The 16276-nt window shown below is 43.3% G+C and overlaps 1 protein-coding gene across 2 annotated transcripts in view; it reads right to left on the bottom strand.

The window, feature by feature from the left end:
- Positions 1-500: 500 nt before the first annotated feature.
- Positions 501-16276, bottom strand: part of LOC124114019 (probable ATP-dependent RNA helicase DDX47) — a 29035-nt gene continuing 13259 nt past the window's right edge. Inside the window, exons 6-13 of one of the 2 annotated variants that reach the window (XM_048386931.1) lie at positions 14950-14997; positions 12124-12195; positions 10826-10942; positions 10128-10274; positions 9101-9177; positions 7862-7993; positions 4715-4844; positions 501-673 (exon numbers count right to left, since the gene is read on the bottom strand). In XM_048386931.1, the coding sequence (XP_048242888.1) occupies positions 560-673; positions 4715-4844; positions 7862-7993; positions 9101-9177; positions 10128-10274; positions 10826-10942; positions 12124-12195; positions 14950-14997 (837 nt within the window). In that variant the 3' untranslated portion in view covers positions 501-559. Of the gene's footprint in view, positions 674-4714; positions 4845-5563; positions 5643-7861; positions 7994-9100; positions 9178-10127; positions 10275-10825; positions 10943-12123; positions 12196-14949; positions 14998-16276 lie in introns of those variants that run through there. The other variant, XM_048386932.1, reaches the window with a different exon arrangement.

Raw genomic sequence — 16276 nt, 5'->3', positions numbered from 1 at the left:
GGCAAACAAACAAACAAAAACTAATTGATAGCTATTCCAAATTAATTATCAATTGTGACATTCCAAATACAATCTAATACTATATTTATATGAAGCAGTGAGAATGTATGATTTTAAGCTGTTTAGCAATATTTAAGCTATATCATGGCAGTGGGCAAAAGAATGATTTACCACATGGCCAAAATGTGTGAATCCCAAAAGTTTGGTGTTTGGCATGACTATCAAACACACTATCCATTGAGTGAGTGAGTATGGTTTTACGCCGTTTTTAGCAATATTCCCGCAATATCACGGCAGGGGACACCAGAAATAAAATGGGCTTCACACATTGTACCCATGTCGGGAATCGAACCCGGATCTTCGGCGTGACGGGCTAACGCTTTAACCGCTAGGCTACCCAACCGCCCCACACTATCCATGGGACTACCCTACCAGCCATAGCTGAGTGGAAGGAAAGGTCACAGCTCCTCCCACAGTTGGTTGACAAATAAATACGAGAATGGATGCCATATTTTATTCATAACTGTACAATATAACCAAGACAATATCCATGACAACATCAACGACCCTTCTTCTTCATTTTCATCTTCTTTCTAACCCCCCGGGATTCCTCGGTGTCATCCTCGTCGCGATGACGTTTCTTCTTCTTCCCATCAGTAGCATCATTCATTTCCTGAAGAACAAGATACTCACGTCACAGTTCTGTAATCAATCTATCAGTTACAATACGCTCGGAACTGATAATGGGATGAGTGAGTGATTGAGTGAGTGAGAATGGGATGAATACAGGCTCCCAGAGATGAGGGACGGGTATAGGATGAGTGAGTGAGTGAGTGAGAGAGTGAGTGTGAGCTGAGAATGGGGTGGGTATAGGCTAAGTGAGTGAGAGCTGAGAATGGGATGGGTATAAGAAGAGTGAGTGAGAGCTGAGAATGGGATGTGTATAGGCTGAGTGAGTGAGTGAATGAGTGAGTGTGAGCTGAGAATGGGACGGGTATAGGATGAGTGAGTGAGTGAGTGAGAATGGGATGAATACAGGCTCCCAGAGATGAGGGACGGGTATAGGATGAGTGAGTGAGTGAGAGAGTGAGTGTGAGCTGAGAATGGGGTGGGTATAGGCTAAGTGAGTGAGAGCTGAGAATGGGATGTGTATAGGCTGAGTGAGTGAGTGAGTGAGTGAATGAGTGAGTGTGAGCTGAGAATGGGATGGGTATAGGATGAGTGAGTGAGAGCTGAGAATGGGATGTGTATAGGCTGAGTGAGTGAGAGCTGAGAATGGGATGTGTATAGGCTGAGTGAGTGAGTGAGTGAGTGAGTGAGTGAATGAGTGAGTGTGAGCTGAGAATGGGACGGGTATAGGATGAGTGAGTGAGTGAGTGAGTGAGTGAGTGAGTGTGAGCTGAGAATGGGACGGGTATAGGCTGAGTGAGTGAGTGAGTGTGAGCTGAGAATGGGACGGGTATAGGCTGAGTGAGTGAGTGAGTGAGTGAGTGAGTGAGTGTGAGCTGAGAATGGGGTGGGTATAGGCTAAGTGAGTGAGAGCTGAGAATGGGATGTGTATAGGCTGAGTGAGTGAGTGAATGAGTGAGTGTGAGCTGAGAATGGGATGGGTATAGGATGAGTGAGTGAGAGCTGAGAATGGGATGTGTATAGGCTGAGTGAGTGAGAGCTGAGAATGGGATGTGTATAGGCTGAGTGAGTGAGTGAGTGAGTGAGTGAATGAGTGAGTGTGAGCTGAGAATGGGACGGGTATAGGATGAGTGAGTGAGTGAGTGAGTGAGTGTGAGCTGAGAATGGGGCGGGTATAGGCTGAGTGAGTGAGTGAGTGAGTGAATGAGTGAGTGTGAGCTGAGAATGGGATGGGTATAGGATGAGTGAGTGTGAGCTGAGAATGGGATGTGTAAAGGATGAGTGAGTGAGAGCTGAGAATGGGATGTGTATAGGCTGAGTGAGTGAGAGCTGAGAATGGGATGTGTATAGGCTGAGTGAGTGAGTGAGTGAGTGAATGAGTGAGTGTGAGCTGAGAATGGGATGGGTATAGGCTGAGTGAGTGAGTGAGTGAGTGAGTGAGTGAGTGTGAGCTGAGAATGGGACGGGTATAGGATGAGTGAGTGAGTGAGTGAGTGAGTGTGAGCTGAGAATGGGATGTGTTTAGGCTGAGTGAGTGAGTGAGTGAGTGAATGAGTGAGTGTGAGCTGAGAATGGGATGTGTATAGGCTGAGTGAGTGAGAGCTGAGAATGGGATGGGTATAGGATGAGTGAGTGAGTGAGTGAATGAGTGAGTGTGAGCTGAGAATGGGACGGGTATAGGATGAGTGAGTGAGTGAGTGTGAGCTGAGAAAGGGATGTGTATAGGCTGAGTGAGTGAGTGAGTGAGTGAATGAGTGAGTGTGAGCTGAGAATGGGATGTGTATAGGCTGAGTGAGTGAATGAGTGAGAATGGGATGGGTATAGGATGAGTGAGTGAGTGAGAGCTGAGAATGGGATGGGTATAGGATGAGTGAGTGAGTGAGTGAGTGAATGAGTGAGAATGGGATGGGTATAGGATGAGTGAGTGAGTGAGTGAGTGAGTGTGAGCTGAGAAAGGGATGTGTATAGGCTGAGTGAGTGAGTGAGTGAGTGAATGAGTGAGTGTGAGCTGAGAATGGGATGTGTATAGGCTGAGTGAGTGAATGAGTGAGAATGGGATGGGTATAGGATGAGTGAGTGAGTGAGAGCTGAGAATGGGATGGGTATAGGATGAGTGAGTGAGTGAGTGAGTGAATGAGTGAGAATGGGATGGGTATAGGATGAGTGAGTGAGTGAGTGAGTGAGTGTGAGCTGAGAATGGGATGTGTATAGGCTGAGTGAGTGAGAGCTGAGAATGGGATGTGTATAGGCTGAGTGAGTGAGTGAGTGAGTGAATGAGTGAGTGTGAGCTGAGAATGGGATGGGTATAGGATGAGTGAGTGAGTGAGTGAGTGTGAGCTGAGAATGGGATGTGTATAGCCTGAGTGAGTGAGTGAGTGAATGATTGAGTGTGAGCTGAGAATGGGATGGGTATAGGATGAGTGAGTGAGAGCTGAGAATAGGATGGGTATAGGATGAGTGAGAATGGGATGGGTATAGGCTGAGTGAGTGAGTGAGTGAGTGAGTGAATGAGTGAGAATGGGGTGAGCTGAGAATGGGATGTGTATAGGCTGAGTGAGTGAGTGAGTGAGTGAATGAGTGAGAATGGGATGGGTATATCACTCGCCGTCTTCCGGCTGTGTGGATGTGACGGATATAGACGTTATCACATGTGAGTGAGTGAGTGAGTGAGTGAGTGAGTGAGTGATTGAGAATGGGATGAAGGGTGGAATAACTTTGACAAAAAAAAAGCTCTGGTGTCTGTAAGAGACACGACTGAATCAACATCTGTGCTGTTTTTTAAACCATCTTTCACACCTAGAATGTCTGACAGGAGAATGACAGAACAAGTTTACTATGTTGTTCATGGTGTTCATGTTGTTAAATGTTATTCTTTGCTGCAGCTTAATTCTTCAAAGAGCGATGATAATGTCATTTACACAAGAAACTGTTGCTCCACCCGTTACGAGCACTCTCAATCAAGACAAGCAAAGCAAGTGTACAGTGTACTCGGCAATAGTCCTGCTTCATGACGGCAATCGCTACATAATCCAGTGGTTGATATTATGAGCACACAGTCAAAGTTTGATGACATGCAATCATCCAAGTCACAGAGTCTGACCAATATATCCATTTAGTCACCTCTTATTGGTGGCTGGGGACCTGTTCTAACCCCAAATTACCATAGGGCTATTGAATACAAGTGACTTAACCATATTCAAACAGATCATAGGAATTTTTTATCACTCACAAAATCGGATGATTTCTGAATCTGATGATAATGGCTAACGCACAACTCTCAGTAGTGAAGTGTGGCTCTGTGCTGGGCTTGAGCAAGTCCAGTAGAATCCTGGAACCCCTGAGACACTCAAGTGCCTACCACCGTAGATGTAAACAGCATCTCAGATGTGTTCAAGCATCAGTGACTAACAAATAAAACTTTCAGGAACAAATTTTGACATTAAATGAAATTTGATATAATGTCTCAAAGATGTCTCAATTTATGCAAATAATCTCATTATTCTCGCTACACAAAGTTCTTGGGACATCCAATCACGGGTCACGTCAAAATGACTTTTCATCCGACCAATCAGAGCCTTGCCTACCAGATCAGGAAAGTGACAGTCAGATTATGTTTTCTGATCATGCAAACTTGAAAAGGTTAACACGGGGTAACCCAAACAACAGGCTGTACGACTGATTCCATCAAAATCATCGTCTATCTCTCGCTTCAATGGGATACAGATTTGAAACAGAAGCGCCTGTAGGATAACGTTGTCAAAACAGTTTTCAAAGCGTCGTCAGGAATGGAAGTCACCAGTTTGAAACTAGTGCTGTAATACCAGAGCTGCTTTCTAATTGGCTAATGTTGACTTTATGTTAATCATTTCATTGGTCATCAAAGTTTGCGAAAGGTCATTCTGACATGACCTGTAAGGGGATGTCCTTAGATATTCTAGTGGCAGCGAGAACTAAAATCTGATTTTAATGAGATTGTGTACACAGAGTTCTGTCCTTGATATTAACAGTCTGTGAATAGTATTTGTCTGTCCACCAGCGGATAACCTTTGTGCTGGAGGTACAGGGAGCTCAGGGGAATACTGACCATTTTGGCGTGTCTCTGTGCCTCGCTGACTCGCTCCATCAACATCATCACCTCCTCCTCCTCCGTCTTGTACAGCGGCAGCTTCTTGTTGATCAGGTGCTCGATACGCTGGTACAGCTCAACATCGTATCTGTCACACAAACAATGCAAACATTGGAGTCAGGTGCTCGATACGTTAGTACAGCTCAATGTCATATCTGTCACACAAACAATGCAAACATTGGAGTCAGGTGCTCGATACGTTTGTACAGCTCAATGTCATATCTGTCACACAAACAATGCAAACATTGGAGTCAGGTGCTCGATACGTTTGTACAGCTCAGTGTCATATCTGTCACACAAACAATGCAAACATTGGAGTCAGGCGCTCGATACGTTTGTACAGCTCAGTGTCATATGTCACACAAACAATGCAAACATTGGAGTCAGGTGCTCGATACGTTTGTACAGCTCAGTGTCATATGTCACACAAACAATGCAAACATTGGAGTCAGGTGCTCGATACGTTTGTACAGCTCAGTGTCATATCTGTCACACAAACAATGCAAACATTGGAGTCAGGTGCTCGATACGTTTGTACAGCTCAGTGTCATATGTCACACAAACAATGCAAACATTGGAGTCAAGTGCTCGATACGTTTGTACAGCTCAACATCGTATCTGTCACACAAACAATGCAAACATTGGAGTCAGGTGCTTGATACGTTTGTACAGCTCAACATCGTATCTGTCACACAAACAATGCAAACATTGGAGTCAGGTGCTCGATACGTTTGTACAGCTCAATGTCATATCTGTCACACAAACAATGCAAACATTGGAGTCAAGTGCTCGATACGTTTGTACAGCTCAACATCGTATCTGTCACACAAACAATGCAAACATTGGAGTCAGGTGCTCGATACGTTTGTACAGCTCAACATCGTATCTGTCACACAAACAATGCAAACATTGGAGGTAGGTGCTCGATACGTTTGTACAGCTCAATGTCATATGTCACACAAACAATGCAAACATTGGAGGTAGGTGCTCGATACGTTTGTACAGCTCAATGTCATATCTGTCACACAAACAATGCAAACATTGGAGTCAGGCGCTGGATACGTTTGTACAGCTCAGTGTCATATGTCACACAAACAATGCAAACATTGGAGTCAGGTGGTCGATACGTTTGTACAGCTCAGTGTCATATCTGTCACACAAACAATGCAAACATTGGAGTCAGGCGCTCGATACGTTTGTACAGCTCAATGTCATATGTCACACAAACAATGCAAACATTGGAGTCAGGTGGTCGATACGTTTGTACAGCTCAGTGTCATATCTGTCACACAAACAATGCAAACATTGGAGTCAGGTGGTCGATACGTTTGTACAGCTCAGTGTCATATCTGGCACACAAACAATGCAAACATTGGAGTCAGGTGCTCGATACGCTAGTACAGCTCAATGTCATATGTCACACAAACAATGCAAACATTGGAGTCAGGTGGTCGATACGTTTGTACAGCTCAGTGTCATATCTGTCACACAAACAATGCAAACATTGGAGTCAGGTGCTCGATACGTTAGTACAGCTCAGTGTCATATCTGTCACACAAACAATGCAAACATTGGAGTCAGGTGGTCGATACGTTAGTACAGCTCAATGTCATATCTGTCACACAAACAATGCAAACATTGGAGTCAGGTGGTTGATAGGTTTGTACAGCTCAATGTCATATGTCACACAAACAATGCAAACATTGGAGTTAGGCGCTCGATATGCTGGTACAATATCCATGACAGTCCATGAGCATCAATCCACGCAATCAGAATATGATGACATGCATCAACCAAGTCAGCGATAAGCATAGTCCCTTTTTAAGGCAAGCGTGGGTTGCTGAAGACCTATTCTACCCCGGATCTTCACGGGTCCACAGTAACAATGACAACAATGGATCACACTGGGGGCCTGGGACCTATTGTGATGATTGCCGCAGAATGACAACAGCAGAGTTAATGAATGGAGATTGTTTACTGTCATAAATATCATGAAATAGGAATGCGACCCTTTGGAGAACTTATTTATTATGAGTAGTTTACGACATGGAAACAGTTGAGAGTAATGATCTCTTTGTCACATAATGTTATACTTAATATAACCAAAGTTCAAGACATGTGTATTCACTGTAGCAACATTTGACACTGCGCATAAATACAATGCTGAGTGAACTGCTCAATCTATAACATAGTGCCCAATAATTTGCCTCCATATTTAGCTTACATCAGCACTCACACATCAGTGAACCTCTTTCTAAACCTTTTCTGGAATGTCATCCAAAATATTTTCAGAGCAATTAGACATTGTATAGATGCATGGAGGCTATTAAAAGTAGAGACTTCCAGGTGACCTTGTTTGCATATTTATCAGTTGAGTCATAATTGGTGAAAATTGTTTGCAGCAAAATAAGTCCTATAACTATGTCCGAGCCCAAGGTTATTTCCGATACCTTCTCTCATAAGGTATTTCTCGGGAGTGAGGGATGAGTCCCTTCCTGGGTTATCTCCCTTCCCTTTACACACAGGAGGGCGTCTCAGGCGATAAATCCAGAACAAATATGAGACTATGATGCACACAGCAGCAGCTTAAACATGTTAAAGGTAGCACTTCCTCCACCATGACAAACTACTTGAACGTGATGAAGTCCAACATGGCAAGTTACCTTCACAACTGGTGTGTCAGATTCACATAGCTGCCAACTTTCCCATTTAAAGTGAGTATTAAGTATCTTCTGGCCGGAACACCAAAGACCAATGATATTATTGTACAATACAATACGGCTATGTGATTCGTTACCTGGTTGATAGACTAACTGCTTAGTTTCTATTTCGACTACAGCAACTTTCCATAATATGAATTGAGTGTCTCAATTGAACAGAAGCAACATCATAAATAGACTTCATACCAATCTGTAAACAAGGTGCGCTTACGTTCTTAGCAGAAGGTGTAAGGCTATATCCTTACCATCTCTTTACTGGTGAGTTTTCTTTGTGTTCGTAGAGTGGACATTATTCGTATGAATTAGGGAGGAATCGTGTCATCTTAGTTGTAAATTCGTAACAAGTTTTTTGGCAACTTTGGACTCAGAAACAGTGGGTACTTACTGTGACACAAAAGTGACTGCCTTTCCTGATCTCCCTGCTCTTGCCGTCCTGCCCACGCGGTGGATGTAGTCTTTGGAGTGGGTGGGGATGTCGAGGTTGATGACAACGTCCACATGAGGGATGTCCAGACCTCTGCAACAGAGTGACTCGGTGAGGGAATGTTGTGTTAGTCCACAGTCAGTAACCTTCCATGACAGCCCGTCAATATACTACAGACACACACACACCCGAGTAGTCTGCACAGACACACACACACCCAAGTAGTCTGCACAGACACACACACACCCAAGTAGTCTGCACAGACACAAAAACACCTGAGTAGTCTGCACAGACACACACACACCCGAGTAGTCTGCACAGACACAAAAACACCCGAGTAGTCTGCACAGACACACACACACCCGAGTAGTCTGCACAGACACACACACACCCGAGTAGTCTGCACAGACACACACACACACCCGAGTAGTCTGCACAGACACACACACACCCAAGTAGTCTTCACAGACACAAAAACACCTGAGTAGTCTGCACAGACACACACACACCCAAGTAGTCTGCACAGACACAAAAACACCCGAGTAGTCTGCACAGACACACACACACCCGAGTAGTCTGCACAGACACACACACACCTGAGTAGTCTGCACAGACACACACACACCCGAGTAGTCTGCACAGACACACACACACCCGAGTAGTCTGCACAGACACACACACATCCGAGTAGTCTGCACAGACACACACACACCCGAGTAGTCTGCACAGACACACACCCCCGAGGAGTCTGCACAGACACACACACACCGAGTAGTCTGCACACACACACGCACGCACGCACCACACGAGTAGTCTTCACAGACACAACGGAAGACTGACAAATGCAACTAAACTTATTTAGAAACCTCATAAGAAACACTATTTTTCTATCTAAAACATGCTGAGTTACAGGTGTCAGTAGAGGCGTGTATGAGATTTATGGAACTGATAGGGCTTACACATCTGCACTGAAGTCGATGAGTGTCCACAAATGTTCGGCTTGTACACTCACACTCATGTAACAAATTTATCATTACCATCAAGTGACATCACATCATGAATGAACACCGATTACGCAATTTGTATATGATGACATGCATCAACAAAGTCAACCTAGTGCTGGGGAACACTTCTAACTTGAAATCCCCATGGGGTTCAGACTGACTGGCTTCAGTTCGTTGGGAGTATATAGTCACTCACCTGCTGGCTACATCTGTAGCTATTAGGATGGATCGGTTCTTGCTCTTAAACTTGTTCAAGGCACCCAGTCTTTTTGTCTAGACAAATAAATACACAAACATATACCAAGATTTCATACTTCATTTTACGCTGTCTTGTGAGGTCAACCAGGAGTTGGACCATAAGGGCCATGAGGGACCATGGAGGACCATGAGGGACCATGAAGGACCATGAAGGACCATGAGGGATCATGAAGGACCATGAGGGACCATGAAGGATCATGAGGGACCATGAAGGGCCATGAGGGACCATGAAGGACCATGAGGGATCATGAGGGACCATGAGGGACCATGAGGGATCATGAGGGACCACGAGGGACCATGAGGGATCATGAGGGATCATGAGGGACCATAAGGGATCATGAGGGATCATGAGGGACCATAAGGGCCATGAGGGACCATTAGGGACCATGGACCATAAGGGCCATGAGAGACCATTAGGGACCATGGACCATAAGGGCCATGAGAGACCATGGACCATAAGGACCATGAAGGACCAGTAGGGACCATGGACCATAAGGACCATCAAATTGGTCACATTGAACATTATTGAACTTATGACATGTGTGTGTGTTGCTGCTTATACTCGTCAAGACTAAAACCTGTTCTGTCGTACAAGTCCACTGAGATTCCATGCCACAGTTTAACATAGACATGCAACTCAGGCACAGTATACTGACTCAAAGCCGACCAGTCCTTGTTTTGTCTCCTTGATGCCAAGCACCAGGCAGGGTAACAAAAAGGACCATCTTTTAACGTCTTTCGTTATGACACAGCCTAAGATAGAACCGTCAACCTTCCGCTGTCCAAGCAGATGCTCTATCACTAGACCACGGAGGTGATCGCCTGGACGATGAAGTTGCATCCCCTTAATATAATTCATAATGAAATACTGAGTTAAACAGGTTAGAAGTAGCCACTTTGTACAGCATATTGATCATGGCAAACAAATGAACCAAAAGTCCGACTTAACACAGAAAGTTATTTACCTGGGACATCTGGCCGTGCAGGGGGACAGCCGTCAGGCCGAGGTTACGCAACATGAGCGCTACTCTCTGGGTATTGGCACAGGTGCTGCAGAAGATGATGAAGGAGTTGCCGGCCAGCTCGTTGAGGATGTACACCAGATAGACATCCTGTATCATACAACACATCCAGACTAAACACATAACATTTGTTAGTGTTTCAACATCATACAGGCGTTACTTGGAAGTATCTGGGATACACACTAAGGGTCCTAGAAAGGCATTTTGGAAATTGTTTAAACTTTTTTTACAGTTCTTATTTTCCTCAATCAGGGTTTTTTTAACTTTAAATGTTAACCTTGCATTCAATGTTAAACTGAGCATAAGCCTCTTCCTCCATACAGGTCCTGTTATCAGTTACAGGCAAGTCTCCCTACATGGCCATAACATTAGTCATAAATATACCAGCATGAACTGGGAATGTTAAATTCCAATTTGGCTTCTAATCAGGTTTAGATAGTCCCTGACTTAGATAATGATGTATAATCCATTTAAACTAAAACAGGTATCTAATAACAATGATAACAGACATATATCGCAATGTGGCTGAAGTTGTTATTTTTTAAATCAGTTCAACATGTTCACAGACACAAATTTTGCCCCAAACCAAGAATATTTATTAGCTTAATATTTTAACCAAAGATCAAATAGCCATTTCCCACCTTATACTTGACTGGTAGAAAGATGTAGGATTGCTGAAGTTTCTCGACTGTCTGGTACTTTGTCGATACTTCCACCTTTACGGGGTTCCTCAGCGACGCCCTCTGTAGTTTCTGAACCTGGATAAAGGGAGACAACTGTCTTTGAACAAAGGTTTGATGTCGTAAAGCTTGTTCACAAACTCATGAGCCACTGTTTTCCATTAAGTAATAAGTGCCCTTTCCTTTCTTAGTTAGATAGCACTGTGGTTAAAGCCTTAGCTCGTCACGCCAAAGGCCCAGGTTTGATTCCCCACATGGGTACAATGTCTGAAACCCATTTCTGGGCTACGCCACTGGCCCTAAGAGTCACACATACATTCCTCTCAAGTCCTACCAACTTCCATGGGAGTGGTATTTAGAAGTTGGAAAAGTAAGTGATGCCAAGATAGTAGGGATGATCATCTTCATTAACACAATTGTAGCAACGTTTTGGTGTAGATTCTATGCTGAAGATAGTCATGATATGGTTGCAATATTGCCGATGTGACGTTAAATTTGGACTCATTCACCTAATGCTGAAGATTTGTATGGAGTATGGAATTACACAGTTTTTAGCAATATTCCAGCAATATCACAGCGGGGGACACCAGAAATAGGCTTCACACATTGTACCCATGTCGGGAATCAAACCTGGGTCTTCAGCATGCTTAAGATTAGAATGATCATGTGTAATAACTTTTGCGCATGTGTATTTTAGTGAATCTCAATACTGATTGGTCAGTTGAAGCCACAGTGCTTTATTGTAGAGAACAATATGACGCCATCCATTGTTCACAAATTGATAACATCACTGTATCTAAACAATAGTGAGTGTCTGAGTATGGTTTTACGCCGCTTTTAGCAATATTCCAGCAATATCACGGTGGGGGGACACAAGAAATGGGCTTCACACATTGTACCCACGCTGGGAATCGAACCCAGGTCTTCGGCGTCATGAGCGGATGCTTTAACCACTAGGCTACCCCACCGCCCCTCTATCTAAACAATAGGCTGCCTTCAGTGAGGTTTCTCTGTTGGGTTGACATTTAATACATTTTTTCTTCATTGTCTCCCTGCCAATGAGTAAAACATGGAACAACCAACGAGCTACAAGGAATTACGAATCCCAGATGAATGAATGCCTTGGCAAAGGCTCGGGACTGACAGCATTTATCCACTCAGGACAGACAATGCATCATTCCTCTTAGCTTGTTGGTTATTCTCTAAATCGTGCATAAAGACCAGTGATCTTGAAGATCCCTGTGTTGAGTGAACCCCACCTTCTTGGTCATTGTGGCGGAGTACAGGTAGGTGTTCCTCTCCCTTGGGATGACCTTGAGAATCTTGTCCACCTGGAACCAACAACATAGAGATCATGTATATAAGAAATACCCAACCAGTGGGAGTTGTTTATTGTACAACAAACAAACGACTGCCGGGAGAATAAACCATGAGAGGCGCAGATCATACAACAGTGACCACGAGTCGTATATTTCTAATACGAGATATCCACAATATGTACAGCCTCTTTCAGGATGTTAGTAAACAGACAAGACTTAAAAATATGTACCCATATTTAAATAGCCATGATTCCCTCAATACAATCTGACCTTGGCAAAGTCAGACAAGTCCATTTTATGAATGGGGGTGCAAAGTGTGAGTTTTCATGCTAATTATATGCACCTTTAACGTGATTAGAGATTGCCATATCTCGCCCACTTTCATATGCGATCGTTGTGTTTTCCAGCTACATCTACGGGGAAAACCTAACTAGACACTTCCCCCTCACAAATAACGTCGTCCAATCTACGATATCATGAAGTTGCGAGGGCATTTTCGAATCTCCAGAAATGATGTCTTGATAGAATAATGCTTTTTTGTGAAATATACCATGCTTCGTTCTTAATTGCTTTTTCGGATTTATCGCGTAGCTAATTCATATTTGCTATTAAAAAATGAGGCAGTTGCGAGCATAGCAGGAAAAACAAGAAACATTACGATACAGTACACTACTGCTACAAGAAGATCCTCATGACCAGGGGAAATACTTGATTCATGATTTATACAAATGTAGGTCACATAATCGCGTCGCCACATTATTGATAGAATGAGGCAATACATACTAGGTAGACCACAATACAAATACGCCTGGAGAGTGTTTAAAAACAAAATCAGGAACACTAGAGAGGCTCAGGCCAGAGTCAACTTAATGTTTGCTATGAAGTACCTTGCTTATTCACATGGCAACCTACTCTAAACATAAGACTCACCCCATGACAATTCACTAAGTGAGAAATAACACCACACACAGATACATAGAGCTGTGACCAGTAGATTTGTCCAAGCTTTACTTAACATGTGAAAATCCACACAGCACATTCAGTTTCAATTTAGTGCCATCAGTCTGTAGGTACAACAGCTTCATAGTGACGACACAGTATGTTTATCTCCTAAACATGCTAAATGAGATATTGACTATAGTGACACCTCAACAGTCTGGACCTCGACTGTCTGGAAACCCTGACCTCCAAATGCTTTCTGCTGGAAACAGTTCTATACCCTTAATTTGTTTTTCCAGGAAACTCCATTTGGAAATGTACCATCTGACAAACATGGATTCACAGCGTGTTGTTTTCTTTACAGTTACAACTGAAGAGGGGAAGACGTTTTACCAGTGGTGCTGTCACTGAAATTATTTTAGGTGATGTTTATTATTTTTTTCAAAATCCTGAAGAGCTGACTTTGTAATGTTCATCATGCAAATAACATGCATAGCTGCTGCCAACATTCTAGGGTAGGGAGCAGTGTGGGTGGCCGATACGTTCTGAGCCTAACTATGAGAGACTGCGTTGATGGAGTTGGTTGTTACCCTCTGAGGACCACACACTACTGCTGCCAACATTCTAGGGTAGGGAGCAGTGTGGGTGGCCGATACGTTCTGAGCCTAACTATGAGAGACTGCGTTGATGGAGTTGGTTGGTACCCTCTGAGGACCACACACGACTGCTGACAATGCTGGAGTGCCTGGACCTCACTGGTGTGGAAGGCTTCCTCCTGGTGGTGTCAAACATTCACAGCAGACGTGACGTCATCATCATTTGCATAATACTTGCCAGACAGTTCTTCACATTTGGGAAGAGTTGGAAATCGGATGGTGTGAAATCTTGTGAATGTGGAGGATATTCAAGATCAAAGCCACGTCATGCATTGCAGTCATGGTGACACTCTCCTGATGAAACAACGCACCTATAGTGAGTTTTCCTGGATGTTTAGCCTTGATATTCTCACACAGTTGCCTGAGCAGAATCACATAATATTGGCTATTAATGGTCTGACCTATTGGGAGGCAGTCCACAGAAGGATTCCTTTGGAATCCCAGAAATGCCAAGCCATTACCTTGCCAGTTGATGGAGCAGACTTTGCCTCCTTTTGAGGAGTTGACGTTAGATGTTTCCACTGTTTTGACAGTTGTGTAGTCTCTGGCTGATAGTGGTGGGCCCAAGACTCATCCATGGTTACAAATCACTCAACAAAATCAGCTGGGTCTTCTTCAAAACAATGCAAATTCTCACGAGAAATGATCAACCTGGAATGTTTCCAATCTGGAGTCCGAGTGCCAAACCTTTGTCATCCCCAGTTCATTCCTCCGAATTTCCTCAACTCTCTAATGAGAGATGCCTTCTGTATGTGGTGAGTTGTCAATCATCCATAATCATGTCATGTATTTTATCAATGAGGCTCTCTCTTCTCCTCTTGAACTCTGCTCACCACCTCCTAACAGTGACAAAGGAACAAGCATCATCCCCTAAAGCTGAAACCATGACCGCATGGATAGCTGTTGGAGTTAGCCCTTTCAGTTGGAGATACTTCATGACAGCACATCGGCCAATTTCGTCCATTTTCATCAAGAGAGAATACCCAGTCACATTAATGCCTGCAGGAATGTGCTGCCTCACTGTGTTTGGTTCAAATGCAGTATGTCAGCAAGGACAGTATTCTACTTAATACATACAAACTGTTAAGAATGCACTATACATCCTTCGTAGCTGGGCTCAGAATTGTTCAGCTACCCCTCATATCACTCAGTACAGTGCTTCAGGACCTACCTCCTGCTCAAAATCCATGTTGAGAATCCGGTCTGCCTCATCCATCACCTGCAACAAGACACAAGTGGGAATCAATAGAGAAGGTGTACAAACAGTGACAGTGTTTTACACGATTTAGGAAATGGATGCAGAAAATATGTATGCTGGCTATTTTCAGTCAGTTTTGTATGCACAACTCTTAAATGATCAAAGTATAATACAAAGTTCATGTCAAATAAAGCGGAAGCGTGATTTGTTTTGTTTGTTGTTTAATGTCGCTCTCAGCAATATTCCAGCTACAACATAGCGGTCTGTAAATAATCAAGTCTGGACCAGACAATTTAATGATTGATATCATGAGCATCGATCCACACAATCGGGATACAATGATATGCATCAACCAAGTCAGTGAGCCTGACCACCCGATCACGTTTTGCACCTCCTACGACAAGAAAGGTTGCCTTTTACGGCAAGCATGAATGTGTTCGTGTCTTGGGGACATGTAACATGTTCGAAATGCCTGGTCAGCGCAAATTGCATTTCTTTTTCGGGGGAGGGTAACCTGGCCCATATCTTTTTTATCCATATCTTTTTTTATTCCAGTAATATCATGGCAAGGGTGGAAACTGGACTTTTACAGTCAGTTAACTACCTTACCTCAGGAAGATGTACTACAATGACATATGAACAGTAAAGTCATGGGCTGACAACCTGGTCCCCATGTTAGACACCTCTGGGGACAAGCATGACCCAGACCTCAAAGTTGCGACTAAAACAGTCTCCAATGCGACCTAAATTTTAATTTGTCTACTGACTAAAATTCAGAGGTCGTCAAATGGCTACCTTGAAAAATATCTTGTGGTGACTAAATTCTATTGCTTCACATACATAGACACAAACATATATAATTTGATTGACATTTGCAATGCCATTTTCTAGTTCGCCAGTGTTTTCACGGTCGCAATGGAACGCGTTTACTGTACTCATCGTCTGTTTCATTAACATTCCCACAGATCAATGCAGCATTACGGGGGATTCAGTTACATAAACTCTTTCAACACAGTCGGACGGGTCAAGATAGTATGTATAATTTAATCATGCATTTTTCCTATCATGCATTTATAAAATCTATCACATTATCACAATGTCTAAATATGCCTTCCATTTCAGTTTATAATTTTTTATCAATAATTTAAAAAAAATATCCTCTATTTCCAGCAATGTTATTGAAAATATAATTCTCGGTCACACACTTCGACAACATGTCCACATCGAACATGTCAAAGAGCAAAATAAAGACGTTTCAAGCAAATCTTTAAATATATTATACAAAGTAATAAAACTATTA

Source organism: Haliotis rufescens, unplaced genomic scaffold (genome assembly GCF_023055435.1).
Source record: "Haliotis rufescens isolate VD_foot unplaced genomic scaffold, xgHalRufe1.0.p SCAF_62, whole genome shotgun sequence".
NCBI classification, from domain to species: Eukaryota; Metazoa; Mollusca; class Gastropoda; order Lepetellida; family Haliotidae; genus Haliotis; species Haliotis rufescens.
Note: the sequence above shows the minus strand (reverse complement) of the source record. Positions and strands in the feature narration are given on the sequence as shown.